Here is an 18,053-nt window from a genome sequence, read left to right as displayed (position 1 = left end):
CTTCTTTATTGTCTATCTCGCATCACATATCTAAATGTCTACTTTTTATTGTCTAACTCTTATCACATAACTGACGATTTCTGTATTGTTTATCTTGTATCCCATATTTAACTGTCGACTTTTTATTGTCCATCTCATCACATATTTGACTGTCTGCTTCTTTATTGTCTACCTCGTGTCACATATCTGACAGTTTACTTCTTTATTGTCTACCTCGTGTCACATATCTGACAGTTTACTTCTTTATTGTCTACCTCGTGTCACATATCTGAAAGTTTACTTCTTTATTGTCTATCTCGTGTCACATATCTGACAGTTTACTTCTTTATTGTCTGTCTCGTATCACATATGTGACTGTTTACTTCTTTATTGGTTATCTTGTATCACATATCCGTTAACTTCTTTATTGTCTACCTCGTGTCACATATCTGACAGTTTACTTCTTTATTGTCTGTCTCGTATCACATATGTGACTGTTTACTTCTTTATTGGTTATCTTGTATCACATATCCGTTAACTTCTTTATTGTCTACCTCGTGTCACATATCTGACAGTTTACTTCTTTATTGTCTGTCTCGTATCACATATGTGACTGTTTACTTCTTTATTGGTTATCTTGTATCACATATCCGTTAACTTCTTTATTGTCTACCTCGTGTCACATATCTGACAGTTTACTTCTTTATTGTCTGTCTCGTATCACATATGTGACTGTTTACTTCTTTTTTGGTTATCTTGTATCACATATCCGTTAACTTCTTTATTGTCTACCTCGTGTCACATATCTGACAGTTTACTTCTTTATTGTCTGTCTCGTATCACATATGTGACTGTTTACTTCTTTATTGGTTATCTTGTATCACATATCCGTTAACTTCTTTATTGTCTACCTCGTGTCACATATCTGACAGTTTACTTCTTTATTGTCTGTCTCGTATCACATATGTGACTGTTTACTTCTTTATTGGTTATCTTGTATCACATATCCGTTAACTTCTTTATTGTCTACCTCGTGTCACATATCTGACAGTTTACTTCTTTATTGTCTGTCTCGTATCACATATGTGACTGTTTACTTCTTTATTGGTTATCTTGTATCACATATCCGTTAACTTCTTTATTGTCTACCTCGTGTCACATATCTGACAGTTTACTTCTTTATTGTCTACCTCGTGTCACATATCTGACAGTTTACTTCTTTATTGTCTATCTCTTATCATATATTTAAATGTCTACCTTTTTATTGTCCATCTCGCATCACATATCCGACTGTCGACTTCTTTATGTCTATCTAGTATCACATATCTGACTGTCTAGTTCTAGCTTGTCTGACGGTCGACTTCTTTATTGGCTATCTTGTATCACATATCAGACTGTGTGACTTGATAATCATTCTGTCACTTCATGACCAACCTCACATATTCAAGAGTAAAAAACTGAATGGAGAGAGGGAGGTGCTCCAGCAATCGCCTGGTTTAAGGTAGCTTTGATCCGTGTTTCTCTCACGACGCAGTTAATGTCTGAGGTACACGTATTTTGATTTTAATTATTTTTCATGGGACTGTCAGCTGACCACGGTACATTGTCCTCATTGCGATGCCCATTTCTGCTGTCCCCCGCAGTGATATTGCTGGAATATAAAGCGGCGTAAAACCATACTCACTCACTCATGTTATTAACGTAATGTTTATGCAAGGAAACCCGTTTAGAGTCTTAGTTGAGAGACTTATGTTTCGAAATTTCATGAACACTTTTATGTCTTTGTGACTTTCTTCTGCCAACCTCGTCCCAAGTGGACTTAAGCACACGTACATCACTCAGTCATTGTGACTGAATAGACAGCAAAACACAATATACGAATGTTTTCAGTTTTATTGAGACACAATTGTATTCCAGTGGGTAAGAGAAACATTCGTTTCAAACACACAGAAACAAGAATGCAGGCAAAATTCATTTCACAAGATATTTCAAGAATGTCTTTGTTGGGTGGTTGATATAGTTCCGTCGTTCTTCTGTAATATATTACACGCCCCCGTTCTACTTTCATGACGTTATTTTTTTACCCGTGATGTCCCGGGGTAGAATAGGCCTTCGAGGGAACCCATGCTTGCCATAAAAGGCGACTGTGCTTGTCGTAAGGGGCGAGGAACGGGATCGGGTGGTCAGACTCGCTGACTTGGTTGACACATGTCATCGGTTCCCAGTTAAGCAGATCGATGCTCATGTTGTTGATCACTGGATTCTCTGATCCAAACTCGATTATTTACAGACCGCCGCCACGTAGCTGGAATATTGCTGAGTGCGGCGTAAAACTAATCTCACTCACTCACTCATGACGTTGTTGAAACTTGCCTGCGTCTTAGTTTATGACGTAGGGTCAAATGAACCCGCGTCAATTTTCTTGTAATCTTCCTCAAGGGAGGCCAAGTCTTCACGAGCCTCGTCAAACCACTTCAGGTCCATCCCATCACGTTCGAAGGCATGAACGTAAGCCCGCTTGGCATACATCAAGTCAAACTTGCGGCTGAGACGAGCCCATACCTCAGCAATACCGGTGTTGTTGCTGAGCATGCAAACTGCTCTCTTTACCTCGGCAAGGTCACTTCCGGTGGAAGCGGATGGCGCCTGCGCATTGATTCCGACTTTGAAGTTTCTAGGGCACCAGTTAGAGAATCTGGCTGTCCCTTTGGCGTTGAGAGACTGTATAGCGTTGTTTACGTCTTTGGAGTCGATGTTTCCTCGATATTGGAGACAGCAGGCCATGAAGGTGGAGCGGTTTGGATCACATCTAACCATCTGGTTGTTGGGGTTAAAACAGGCGCTTGTCATGTCGGAAACAGACGGCGCTTCAACACCGCCTCTTTTAATGATAGGTGCATAACTGGCAACAGGGAACTTGATTCGTGGATGGGGAACAAGGTTGGTTTGAATCTCTTTTAGATCCACGTTCAGGGTTCCTTGGGATCGGAGCGGGAGAGTGACGGAGCTGATTATCTGTGCAATCACGTTGTTCAGGTTGGCGAATGTGGGACGTCCACGGATAAGGTTACAGCTCATGTTGTATACAGCCTCGTTGTCGATTACAAAAGCGGCGTCGAAATATTGGAGGAGGGAGCGGGTGGACAACACGGCGTTGTAGGGAGCAATAATTTCGTCAGACAGCTGAGGTGTTGGGTAGACGGAGAATGCCAGCTTCATTTTGTCGCCGTAGATATCAGACAGGTGCTCCATCAAGAGGGACGTAAAGCCGGAGCCTGTGCCGCCACCGACGCCATGGAATACCAGGAAACCTTGGAGGCTGCTACACTGGTCAGTCACTTTCTTGATCCCCTCAAGAGAATCATCGAGAAGGTAATGGCGTACTATTTTATGGCCAGAGCTGTAGAGGACTTTGCTTTCTTTACCGGATAGGAGGAGTTGGTCGTCGAACAGTTGCCGGCAGGGTCCGTTCCTAATAGCATCTGTAATATATAATCGTTACTTTTCACAAGTGCACCGAGATCGTGTTGTTTTATATATAGAAATGCTAAAGACGCAAAGACAAATGAAGGTCCCGGGTTAGAATAGGCCTTCAGCAACAAATGCTTGCCACAAAAGGCGACTATTCTTGTCGTAAGAGGCGACTAACAGGATCAGGTGGTCAGACTCGCTGATTTGGTTGCCACATGTCATCGGTTCCTAGTTAAGTAGATTGATGCTCATGTTGTTGATCACTGGATTGTCAGGTCCTGACTCGATTATTTACAGACTGCCGTCATTTAGCTGGAATATTGCTGAGTGCGGCGTAAAACTAAACGCATGCTTGTTGCAAGAGGAGACAAACGGGATCGGGTGGACGACGATCTTGACACATGTCATCGTGTCCTAATTACGTAGAACAACAAACAAAACAAATATTACAAAACCACTGCAATTGTATATTGAAACCTACTTAAAAATACTAAACCCCACACAGTTCTACATCTGTCTTTCTCTGAAAAGCACTTCTTGCAATGGACAGTTGCTCCTCTAACTAAGAGACATTATACCCTAAATTCGTCATTCTGAATATGATTTAACAGACAGAAACATGAATACATATACTGTGTTATTTATATTGCTTTATACATTTACTAGCATCTTATTTATTCTTTTATTTATTTTTGTATTGTGGTCAGGAGTGAGTGAGTGAGTGAGTTTGGTATTACGCCGCTTTTAGCAATATTCCAGCGATATCGACACCAGAAAATGGGCTTCACACATTGTACCCATGTGGGGAATCGAACCCGGGTCTTCGGCGTGACGAGCGACCGCTTTAACCACTAGGCTACTCCACCGCCCCTATTGTGGTCAGGAGGTTGCAATGACATGGGAGTAACTCTAGTAGTATAATTGCTTGATGTGAGTTTTCATGGTTTGTGTCACATAGTTGTCGATCAACCTCATGAGATCCACGTTTGTTCTGCACACACACGAAACCTGAACTGCTCTGAATGGTATTATAATGATTCCAATAATTTATTTTCCAGCAACTCACTAGCAGAACTGTCAGTGTCGACAAAGACTGCTCGAGGCACATGTTTCCCCGACACCGTCTCGCTGAAGAAGGTGTGGAAGGAGTCATCTTCTCCCCCGACGACGCTGGGGCCCGAGGACCTCTGACCATCAAGCTGGATGCCATGCTCCAGACAGTACAACTCCCAGCATGCATTGCCTATCTGGACACCAGCCTGGCCGATATGTATGCTGACTATCTCTCGCTGAAAACAACGCAATGGTTGAATTTGTAGAACACATTTGCAGTCACCAAGCAAACAACTGAACATGATAACAAAAGGTCAAGACAACCCGTGTATCTGCGAAGAATATGCACTTTATATCTACATGTATAGGTGTAAAGTGGGGAGGGGAGACATAGCAAATATAAAAGAACAAGGGAGGTAAGCATTTGTTACTGAGGACATCAACCCGAATAACAAGGGAGACAAGCATTAGGTACTGGGGACATATAAACTCGAATAACAAGGGAGACAAGCATTTGGTACTGGGGACACATCAACTCGAATAACGGGAGACATGCATTTGGTACTGGGGACATATGGACTCGAATAACAGGGTAGACAAGCATTAGGTACTGAGGAAATATCAACTCGAATAACGGGAGACATGCATTATTTTGGTACTGGGGACACATCAACTCAAATAACAGGGAAGACAAGCATAAGGTACTGAGGACATATCACCTCTAATAACCGGGGGAGACAAGCATTTGGTACTGAGGACACATCAACTCGAATAACAGGGGAGACAAGCATTTGGTACTGAGGAAATATCAACTCTTATAACCGAGGGAGACAAGCATTTGGTACTGAGGACACATCAACTCGAATAACAGGGGAGACAAGCATTTGGTACTGAGGACACATCAACTCAAATAACAGGGTAGGCAAGCATTAGGTACTGAGGAAATATCACCTCTAATAACCGGGGGAGACAAGCATTTGGTACTGAGGACACATCAACTCGAATAACAGGGGAGACAAGCATTTGGTACTGAGGAAATATCAACTCTTATAACCGAGGGAGACAAGCATTTGGTACTGAGGACACATCAACTCGAATAACAGGGGAGACAAGCATTTGGTACTGAGGACACATCAACTCGAATAACAGGGTAGGCAAGCATTAGGTACTGAGGAAATATCAACTCTTATAACCGAGGGAGACAAGCATTTGGTACTGAGGACACATCAACTCGAATAACAGGGTAGGCAAGCATTAGGTACTGAGGAAATATCAACTCTTATAACCGAGGGAGACAAGCATTTGGTACTGAGGACACATCAACTCGAATAACAGGGTAGGCAAGCATTAGGTACTGAGGAAATATCAACTCTTATAACCGAGGGAGACAAGCATTTGGTACTGGGGACACATCAACTCGAATAACAGGGGAGACAAGCATTAGGTACTGAGGAAATATCAACTCTTATAACCGAGGGAGACAAGCATTTGGTACTGGGGACACATCAACTCGATATTATCATGGGAGACATGGATTTGGAACTGGGGGCATACATTTTCCTAAGTGCGAATTCTATGAATATTTTCTCTCTTTTTGTGAATTCGAGACAAACCAGTGACGTAAAAATACTAGGCCGCGCATTACCAAAAGCGCTAATGAAAGTTTTCCGAGTGCACAGTGAATGGTTGTTCGTGTTCATTCCGATAGAACGCCGTTATAGCTAGAGTAACCACTGCTTCGCAATTATTGAAACATGACATATGCAGTGAATAATGACCTAATTCAATAATAGTCTAATTCCGGAACATACAACCATGCTAAATGTCAAAAGTAAAACACAGTGAAACGTGTAATCGGAGCTCTTCATCGTCATGAGGCGATGTAGGTAGTTATAATATGTTTTGTGTATGTGATATAAACCAACGATATTCGGATAACTACGTTTATCTCGAAGTTGGAGAGTGAGTGAGTGAGTGAGTTAGTTTTACACCTGTTTTGGTAATATTGAAGCAATATCACGGCGGGGGACGATAGAAAGGTGGGCTTCACATTGTACCTTTGAGGGGAATCGAACCCAAGACTTCGGCGTGACTGGAGAACCTTATCTCTACCTTACCTCTCCTTCAGGTACCCAACGTCGTTTGGGCCTAAGTCTACGATGCTAACGCCCTACGCCGTGGTTTTATATTCATCCCCCTCCACAGAAACTGGAAGTTATCAATGGGCGAACGCTGTACTCACCATTGTGATGCAGACGATGTTGTGGATGCACGTGTGTGACTGTCCTCGCCGTCTCACCTTAACGTGAAGAGCGCCAGTGAGATGTTATGAATGCAGATTGAAGAATCTCGTAACTTATATACCAGACCCGGTGTGACCTGGATTGTGACTGGCTGGGACTGGCGGTGGATACTGATATTCGTAGCTCTCATTACTAGCACTTGGTATAACCGACTTATACTGAACCTAATGGTTGGTGAATGAGTGTACGTTACAAGTCATCTAATTGCAAATCTTCTTTGAGAGGCGTTTAGAAGTTGGGGCAGTAAGGAAGGATGACAATATATGGATGAACAACTTCTTTAGGTTCAATACAGGTGTAGGTTCTGACACTGTTATCAAGCAAGTGATAAACAGCATAAGCACTTCATCACTTGCTTGATAGCAGCGTTAGAACCTACACTGAAACGTCGCTCTCACAGCAATGAAAAAGTTGTTCATCCACATATTGTCATCCTTCTCTGGTTGCAAATCGTGGTTCGGGTGTGTGAATTGTATTTGTAACTGGTCATATGAGGACGCCCAAGACCTTCATGACTGTCAGATGTGTGACCTACATATTTGTAAGCGATGTAATAGTCTAGTGTTTGAGCATATTCCCATTATGACTACTCCCAGTTTGACTACCCTTCCAATATACAATCTGTTCCAGACGAATGGTTTTACTAGATCTCCACCCCCCCCTCCATCAGGTAGGCTGTTCCACCGATATCTTCCCATTATGGCTACTCCCAGTTTGACTACTTATCAGCATACACTTATGTTTCACCAAGACTTATAAACAATTATGGCGGTACAGGGTTCATACAATATTTATTCAGTTAATTGCATTGGTAATTATATATACATGTAGATAGATGACGTGATGTATCATATACACTGTACATATTAAGTGAATTAAGAAGTATAATTGACAGCTCAATGAAACTTTAGTATCAGGAGTCAATAATTCTTCTCCCTCTTCAGTATACATTTTGTATTTACAAAAATTGTTCTGCAACAATGCCAGCTGCACGAACAAATTCAATGGGCGATTCTGGTCATTCCCTCGGTGCTTTTGACCGCCTATATGAAATCAAAGATGTTTGGTAAGCTGAAAGAGTACGTGGTGAAAACCTTCAAGATGATAATTTGTTCGTGAGCCCCTGTTTCGGAATGGTTCCACACAGGGATGGGGAAACGTGCGTCGTCTTCATCCCACACACTCACAACGTTACCCTTGAGTGCTTCACATCTCCGCATGTCTGGTGCTTGGTTCATGGCCTCCAACCAGGTGTCTTGGACATGTTCAGGAGGTAAAACGGGAAGGGCTGCAGATCTAAGCAGGTCAGAAAGGTCCTCATTCTCTTTGTATGCTATCACAAGCCCAGACTAAGTACACTTATCCTCAGTACGTTTCGTTACACTCCACCAATGAGTCTAACAAAACCTTATGGGAGGTCGCGTTGGGTAACCTTTGAGATTGACCAATCAGAACACAGCTTAACAAATCGCGAACGTGGACATTCACATATACCTTTTGAACTTTCTATCTCGAAAAGGTTCGTACCCGAACGATTCCGAATGCTATTTAGCGTACGATCGCTTCCGGGTGATGCACACGGCGTACGTACAGCCATGACAACGGTGAGTAAACAGTCGCTGAAAACAGTGTTTTGACAATATTCAAGGATGTTATCTGGCGGAAATATTAGCAAATGGTAACCATGTCAACAGAACCCCCAAAGCGTATATACTTCAGGTCAAATAACTGTGTTATATGCTGATTTTTTTTGTGTGGAGAGATCTGTGTCGGCGACCTGAATATTGTAAAAGTCCCTCCGATCCCTAAATAGTAGCCATTGTCGGATTGGTTAAATCTATTTGACCGTCTCGCATTTGATTGGACTGTCATTGGTTGCTCAAAGGTTACCTGACGCGACCTTCTACTAGGTTTTGTTAGACTCAGTGGTGGAGTGTAACGAAATACACTGAGACGAAGTTTACTTAGACTGTCACAAGCCCTAAGTCCTGAATTTTGCGCCACAAGGAAATGAAAGTATGGATGATTATCTGTACCTTTAATCAAAGAAGAGGGATTATCTTAGCTTGGATTCTTATGTTGAATTTTCAACAACTTGTACTGTAAGTTTACAAAGCTTAATCTGAGTCTCCAAATATCAAAACAAACAATGAATACATGATTCCCGATTCACTTGCTTTCTAACCATTACAGGTAGTCCCTGGAAGTCTCGCTTATATTTTTTTATTTTTAAAGCGTAATCAAAGTGGGAGTAACCAGCTATACCGGTATTCAAGATACTCACCCACTGCTTCTTGTTTAACGTCTCACACAGCAATATTTCAGCTACATGGCGGCGGTCTATTAATCTCAAATCTGGATCGGAAATCCACAGATCGACGGCATGAGCAACTGCAACAGCATCTATGCAGTTGGGATACGATCACATGTGTCCACCAAGTCAGCGAGCCTGACCACCGACCGCGTAATATCTTCTTACGACAAGCGTGGATTCCTGAACCAACTTTAACAGTAATGTTGGGTAACAGGATGTGCAACACGCCAGTGAGTTGAGGCTATTTGATACGAAACAGAAGTGAAATCTGACTACGTTTGACCTGCAAATACATTCTGTCATCTACACATGAACAAAGAATAGGCAATTTCTTTGACCATAAGGAAACAACGAATACGTACTGCCCACAACTAATCGTGAACAACGAATACGTATGGTCCACGACTAATCGTGAACAGCCAATACGTATGGTCCACGACTATTCGTGAACAGCCAATACGTATGGTCAACGAATATTCATGAACAACCACTACGTATGTCCAACGACAGTTCGTGAACAACCAATACGTATGTTCCACGACTATTCGTGAACAACCAATACGTATGTCCAACGAAAATTCGTGAACAACGAATACGTATGGTACATGACTTTTCACCAACAACCAGTACGTATGGTAAAACTTACCCGTGCCAGTCTGTACAGCTGTGCACCTAAGAAAGACGCATTCCTCATTACTGTGAAATATGGCATTCGTAGTAAGAGACAACTAATTGGATTAGTTAGTGAGGCTCGCTGACTTGGTTGACACAAGTCATATTCCAGTTGTGTAGATATATGCTCATGCTGTTAATCACTGGATTGACTCGATTATGTAGTACAGACCGCTGTCATAAAACCGGAATATTACTGAATGCAGTGTTAAACAATAAACAAACAAAACCATTACGGACATAGTACAATAATCATCAATATTGTCTGACCTACGCATAAAATATGTGAACAGAAACAGATTTGTGCATGCTTTCTGGGAACATAACATGTCAGAGATAAATTCCGTTTTGATCAGGGAGATCACGTGTGTAACATGATATTATGAAACATTATGAACATTCACAAGTAGAATGTTAAAAGGTATCTTATCACCGTAATATAAGCTAAAGTCACTGCATCCAAAAGCATGCATATTTATTCCGTAATTGCATTATATTGTAGTAATATGATCTATGTGACATTCAGAGCGTTAACCTATCGGCATGGTCGTGGTGTGGGTCTTCAACAACTGAAATGAAAACCTCAAATCTGCATCATTTGGGGGTTTCGTTCTCGCCTATCGAGATAAGAGAAAAATAGATACCAAGAACAATATACACTTCAACAATAACGAACCCTGGCGTTAACGTCGCTTGAAACAGTCTGACACAGGACGAGTGGCTTTGTTTTGGTCAGCGCCACGTTAATGCAAAGGGACACTGATTCAGAATGATTAATGTGTCGCACCAACAATCGCCCAGCTTCGGGGTGGTCGGATCTTGCGCACGCGGCACTGACAGACACGGGGACGGACCAACTGTCTGCCTTGGCAGAATTATTTCAACTTAAACTATTGGACAAAAAGAACGGTGCATGGGCATCACATTTTCTAGAAAAAATATCCTCGTAGTTCGCATCGTGTCTGAGTGTAATAAATCATATATACTGAACAGAAAAAGAAGCGCATTTATGTTTTTTGTTGTCAAGTTGTTAGATATAAGATATAAACATGAACGGTTAAATTTATGATATTTCATTTTTTCAAAACTTGCGTTTCAGTTGCTGCTTATCATACTAAAAAAAGTATGTTTGTACTCACACGATAGAATGCTCTGTGCGCTGCTCAGACAAGGCGCTTGTTAGAGAAATATCTATTGAAAAAAGTAAGTCTTCCGACTATTTTTGAAGGAAGGCACGGTTTCAACCATTTTGAGCGATGCAACTCATTCCGTAAAGTTGTGACAGCGTAGGCGAAGGTTCTTTTACCGAATGTGAGTGTCATATACATAGGAAGATGATTGTGCTGAGATGGAAGAGATCTAGATGGAGAGTATGTGTACAGCAGTTCTTGCAGATAGATGGAGCCAGATCATGGTAGCAGTTGTCGGCAGTCAGAAGTACATGTAGCTGGGTGACCAAGGAAAACAAATAAATCAGTCACGTGATCAGTATCACCACAGTAGTTATTGGTTCTTTGAGTGGCATTCAGAATCTGGAGTGATAAACAGGAACGATTGTTTTTGTTATGGAAAGACAACTTCTTCATTGCAATCGATGTCACGTTTCGATTTGTAGCGTAGACACCCCACATCGACTGCAACGGAGAAGTTGTCTATCCATAACAAACAAACAAACAAAAATATATAAATAAAAAAAATTGAAAATAAAAGAATCCCAAACGTTCCTGGGTACCTCAAGTTATGATGCTTTTATACATTTTGTGCGTATTAGATTGTTAAAAAACACGACATGGAACAGGTTTCTTTGTCAGCTGCAGATGAATGGCATATCCTTCCTTTATGTGGATATTTATATGTACATTTCTCGTTCTGGATAATGGCCATATGTTACGGCATGTACAGCAAAACGCCCCATCGATTGCAATAGAGAAGTTGTTTGTCAAAAAATGCCTTCCTGTTCAACACTAGTTATAACGATTTATACATGTTTTAGCATATTAGACTGTTAAAATTTACCTGACATGGAACAGGTTACTTTGACTGCAGGAGAATGACATGTCGTTCCTTTATGTGTATATTGATGGATGTATTCCCCGGTCAGGGTAATGGCCTGATATTATTCGTCCAACTTTAGTCGGCTTTAATTTTAATATTTATATCTTGTTTTCATCCATAGGCGCGCGAAGGTCCGGGTTAGAATATTGGCCTTCAGTAACACATGCTTGCCGATTGCGCAGATCGATGCTTATACTGTTGATCACTGGATTGTCTGGTCCAGACTATATTATTGACGGACCGCCATATAGCTGGAATATTGCTGACTGCGGTTTAAAACTAAACTCACTAGCTCATTTTTATCCATGTGTCGTAGAGTCCAACAGAATCAATTCACTCCCGTTTTCTTCGCCGTGACGTTTGATGAGACAGACCACAAAAAAGGTCGTACTCAGGGAGTGTGTATGAAATATGATCCACGATGGCAATCTCTAAATGTATAGATATTATGTATAGCTATCATAATAATGATGAAGATGGAAATATTAACGAGTAGAACAGATTTCATCTGTGATCAATGCCAACTGAATTTGTTTATTCCGCATGTGTGGGCTCCGGCCCATTACAGACGATCCAGTAGGTTGGCTTTGGCATTTTAAAACTTTAGTTTCTCAGACGTAGTACACAGTGAAAATACAGTCGTAGTTTAATAGTAGCGTTTGCATCATTAGATCAATGTTGGGATATACATATGCTGCTGGTACTACCGGTTGGCGCAGCAGACATCGCAGCCCAGTCAAGAATTCAGGGATAATATCCGGCTACTCGCTGGGGGAAAACAACAAAAGCAACAACCAGTGTGAATCTACATTTTCGAACCTCTCTTAGCCATAAGATAGTCATAAATTAATGTTAATGTATTTACTTAGGACTTAACGCTAGGAGAGCTTCGAAAATCTTGTCCCTGGGGAATAGGGAAGTCGTACCGTTAGGAACGCTTTGTCGATCCGAACGAACGCAGCAAACTGGGATTCGAATCACGATCACATGTTCCTGATGGGGCTGAGGGAAGCGATTCTTACCTGCAAAATCCGTCACCTAAGACACTGAGGTATTAACATGATGAGGTGAGACGCAACTGCGAAATTCAAACTGGCCAAACACACTTTAATATTTACTTATATTAGCTTATAATATTTTCATGATGTATGCACATTGTTTAATGAGTGAGTGAGTATAATTGTACGCCACTTTTAGCAATATTCCAGCAATATTACGGGGGACACCAGAAATTTACTTCACACGTGGCATCCATGTGGGGATTCAAGCCCGGGTCTTAAGCGTGACGAGCGAACGCTGTAAGCACAAGACTATCCAACTACAGGGCTATGGTGACCGCCGAGTGTGAAGCAACTATTGTCATAGTGACAGTCTATCACAACATACTACTGGTGTAGTCTATTGCGACGTACTTTTGGGATGGTGACAGTCTATTGCGACGTACTACTGGGATAGTGACAGTCTATTACAACGCACTACTGGGATAGTGACGGTCTATTAAAACGTACTACTGGGATAGTGACAGTCTATTGCGACGTACTGCTGGGATAGTGATTGTCTTTTGCCACGTATAACTTTGATAGTGACAGTCTGTTGCAATATACTATTGGGATAATGTGTCTATTACAACGTACTACTGGGATAGTGATAGTCTACTGCCACGTACAATTGCGATAGTGACAGTATGGTGAAATGTACTATGGGGATAATGTGTCTATTGCAACGTACTATTGGGATAGTGATAGTCTAGTGCTATGTTGTAGTATCATTGTAACACTTCTTTCTCTCACTATTGTCTCATTTGAAGTCATTTCACAAATGAATGTTTCCTTTATATGAAATAAAAACAGTAGTTTCAGTACTCTTTTAACAACTGGCGAGAAACTCGGATGATGAAATTTAGCAGGTAACGGTGGTGGATAATCTTAAATCAAAGTGAACAAATCTGGTGCTTCTTGTATTTTGAACTGATAGTTGATAGTCACTTACGCTGGCAGGCTTTTTTCATTTCTACCATCGATTACTTGCTATGGTATACTCAACAACTGCAATCCAAGGATAATTTGATGGCTGGTTACAGCCTTACTTTCTACCACTCTAGTGAAAGTCACAAGTACAGGAATAAAGCCTTGCCTGTAGTTCAGGGCCCAGATCTTTGAAGATCTCTTAGTAAGATTGTGGTAAGTGCCTTACATTAACATCAACTTACGACTATCTTAACCCTAAGAGAACTTCGAAAATCTAAACCCTGAATCCTTTTCTTGAAGTGATTCATGTATTGCCTAAAATGTCAGACAAAGAAAATTACAACACAATATTTTGTGATGGGCAACATCCTAGCTTCATCAGCATCGAGATAATTGCTCACATTTAACAGAAGAAAGAAATCTCAACAAGTTTATTTCCATATTGATCACATTACAAAGGTTTATAAACAGTCTTTGGTGAGACAGATTCTTTCTTAGGGCTTGTCTTTGAAGGAGGAGACTTCCCAACTTTCAGGGCAGGTGCTTCATCGGCTTCTTCTTCTCCTGCCCCTGATTGATGCCGCCTCTTCTTCACCTTTTGCTGCACTGCTACTCCTCCCTTACCCTTTGGCTTACCTGATTTAGCCTTAGGCGTCACCTTTACTTTGCTGTAGAGGTTGTAGCGGGTGATTCTAAGAGTGCACTTTTTGTTGGCGTTTTCTTGGATGACTTCTTAGAAGACTTTTTGGAAAGCTTTGAAGTGGTTCCTGATATTGAGCAATCTGTTTCTGCTTCCAAAGAACCAGAGCTTGTCTTTGATTGGGTTGGTTTGGAAGTTGATGGACGTTTTTCTGATGGACAAGATTTTGATGGTCCATCTTTGATTTGAGTAAGATCACTCTCTGCTGTTGGCCCTGGTGACATAAGGAAAGGTTAAGCATAACATCAAAGTTTTGTTTGTCATTTGAAGCTGTATTCAGATCATTTTCAGCAATGTGACTTCTGTCTGTAAATGATCAATTCTTGATGAGACAAACCAGGGAATGATAGCATGAGCATCACCATCAGTGAAAAACATATGTTACTGTGTCAGATCCTTAACTTTTCTGTCAAAGCTATAAATTTTTACGTTGAAGGTTCAAGCATAAAGAGAGGGTGAGTGAGTCCAGTTGAGACATAAATACTAATTAATTAATTAGTCAGGAAGACAGCTGCTGGTCTGCAGTGTGACAAGCGAACATTTTAACCACTAAGCTACCCTATGATGTATGCTGTTGGAAGGTACATATATTACAATACAGTATTTATAACACCATTATGAATCAGTGATTTTGAACCTGCTTGTCATGGTCAGTCTTAATATCTGATGTGTTTGTGACGTCCATGTCTAATGTTGGCATACTGAGATATTCCACTGGTGACAGAAGCTGGTCGCTGGACTCTTCAGTAGGGGACGTTAGTTGTGATTCAAATACATCCTCATCCTCGTCACCTGTGAAAAAATATGAGGCAACCATAATTCTGCAGGAAAGAAAGACGTGACATTGGGGTTAAAACTAAACTGCAACATACATACTTAGTAATTTAGTCAGCAACACGTGGACAGTGTTAGAAACCTTTCAAAATTTTCCACTAGACTACAGGACCAGCAAGTGGACAATGATTAGTGTTCCTGTTTGTACTTCACTGGTCCAAAATAACATCAGCTGTTCTTTTGCAGAAACTAAATAACTATCACTAATACTTCCAAATACCTTTCAACTAAAGGTATATTTCCCATCTAACAATTAAACGAATATGTGAAAGAAGTTTTTCTCGACACAATTTAGTCTGTTTTCGCGGTGAATCGAGAATGGAAGCCGGTGAGCTAAGACATACCAACTTGAATCTTTACTACAAATCTACCGTACTAATACTGACTCTAACAAGAATTATTTGACTTAAACTAAAAAGTCAAAATAGGTAACTTATTTTCTATATGTAGGTTTTCAGTTGTCAGAACACTCGGCGAATTTAATCAGCCGTTGGAAATAAACCGGGCTCAATCTTAAATACATCGCTGCCGCCATATTGGCTACGCTGGTTACGTAACAACCCGAGACATACGTTCAGCGGCTTTTCGAGGAGTCACTGCTCCCTTTGATAGAGTCTCCCTAATTTGAGGTAGGATGGGGTTGTGGTTGGGTGTGAGCTGGGTGCTCCACACTGATCATTATGATTGCATCACGTATCCGACTGTATTTTGTCTTTATTGTATTGTCTATCTCGTATCACATATCCGACTGTTCACTTCTTTATTGTCTATCTCGTATCACATATCCGACTGTTCACTTCTTTATTGTCTATCTCGTATCACATATCCGGCTGTTCACTTCTTTATTGTCTACCTCGTATCACATATCCAACTGTTCACTTCTTTATTGCCTATCATGATCACATATCCGACTGTTCACTTTTTTATTGTCTGTCTCGTATCACATATCCGACTGTTCACTTCTTTAGATTTATTGTCTCTCGTATTTTATATCTGACTGCCTGCTTCTTTTTTGTCTATCTCGCATCACATGTCTGACTGTCTACTTCTTTATTGTCTAACTCGTATCACATATCCGACAGTCGACTTCTTTATTGTCTATCTTGTATAATATATCAATGACTGTGAGACTTGTTAATCATTCTGTCACTCCTTGACCAGCCGCACATATTCAAGAGTAAACATCTGAATGGCAGAGAGCAAGTCGCTCCAACAATCGGCTGGTTTAAGGCAGCTTTGAACAGTGTTTCTCTCATTGCTCAGTTAATGTGTGAGGTACACTTAAGTATAAAAGAAAGTACCCAGCAGGCTGCCTGTGTTCAAATTTAAAAAAAAACCCAACTCATTATATATATTTTGAAAAGTGTTTTGATTGTTACTATTACTACTACTATCTTGTATTTGACTTGCATCAAGTGTGACTGAGTAAGTTGGGTTTTGTGTCGCTTTTAGCAATATTCCAACGACATCACGACGGCACACCTGTCATGTTAATGTCTGGGTGAGTGAGTTTAGTTTTACGCTGCACTCAATATTCGAGCTAAATGGCGACAGTCTGTAAATAATCGAGTCTGGACACAACAATCCAGTGATCAACAACATGAGCATCGATCTGCAATTGGGAACCGATGACATGTGTCAACCAAGTCAGCGAGCCTGGCGACCCGATCCCGTTAGTCGCCTCTCACGACAAGCATAGTCGCCTTTTATGGCAAGTATGGGTTGCTGAAGGCCTATTCTACACCGGGACCTTCACGGTCTGTTAATGGCTGAAGTAAAGTGACCTACACAGCTGTAGTTTTTATCTTTTTCAAATATATTTTTGTGTTTTGATTGTTAGACTTCGCAAACATTGAGACTGTGTTGCATAACCACCACACCGTGAACAGTATTACACTTATAATAAGACCAAAGTACTGGCAAACATGGATAAATTGGGCATTGACCTGACAATTGACCAGTATTAGCACGAATGTGTGTCGCCCGATGGTGCTTACCATTGTGAGCGAGGGGACCCCAGGTTGCCCGCGAGTGCTACACCGACCACGTGAGAGTCTTATGAGCACAACTACGCTCGAATCTATTTCATCATCATGCACTGCACGTGCACTAGCCTCCATCTGCTCGTCCTTTCACAAACCAAATGGTTTGCTCACTGCCGTGCACCGCCTCCTCGTAAACGTGTTCTCTGTGCCGGTCCAACTTATCCTTGTTTGCCAGTAGTTAATGCCTAGGGCATTATGAATGGGTTCAGCCACCGGTATGGGTGCGATGTTGGAAGCGTGGAAATAGAGACACCGTCTCTCTGTATTTGGGTTAATAAGTAACTGTCATCGTAATATTTGAATGGGCAGTCAGAGAGGATTTTAATTATTTTTCATGGGACAGTCAGCTGACCAGGGTGCTTTGTCCTCCCCTGCTGTCCCCCACCGTGATATTCTTGGAATATAAAGCGGTGTAAAACCATACTCACTCACTCATGTTATTAACGTAATGTTTATGCAAGGAAACCCGTTTAGAGTCTTAGTTGAGAGACTTATGTTTCGAAATTTCATGAACACTTTTATGTCTTTGTGACTTTCTTCTGCCAACCTCGTCCCGCGTGGTCTTAAGCCCAACGCACTCAGTCATTGTGACTGAATAGACAGCAAAACACAATACACGAATGTTTTGAGACGAAATTTTATTCCAGTGGGTAAGAGAAA

At 41.2% G+C, this 18,053-nt stretch overlaps 1 protein-coding gene across 1 annotated transcript; it reads right to left on the bottom strand.

Annotated features, from left to right (window-relative positions):
• Positions 1-1,854: 1,854 nt before the first annotated feature.
• Positions 1,855-6,837, bottom strand: LOC137256053 (tubulin alpha-4A chain-like). Its single transcript, XM_067793732.1, has 3 exons — positions 6,746-6,837; positions 4,517-4,739; positions 1,855-3,461 (listed from the first exon to the last, which is right to left on the bottom strand). The coding sequence occupies exons 1-3, from the start codon at positions 6,746-6,748 to the stop codon at positions 2,365-2,367; spliced, it is 1,323 nt and encodes a 440-aa protein (XP_067649833.1). The 5' UTR covers positions 6,749-6,837; the 3' UTR covers positions 1,855-2,364.
• Between the last annotated feature and the right edge of the window lie 11,216 nt (positions 6,838-18,053).

The sequence above is a fragment of the Haliotis asinina genome, chromosome 11 (assembly GCF_037392515.1).
Source record: "Haliotis asinina isolate JCU_RB_2024 chromosome 11, JCU_Hal_asi_v2, whole genome shotgun sequence".
Lineage (NCBI taxonomy): Eukaryota > Metazoa > Mollusca > Gastropoda > Lepetellida > Haliotidae > Haliotis > Haliotis asinina.
Note: the sequence above shows the minus strand (reverse complement) of the source record. Positions and strands in the feature narration are given on the sequence as shown.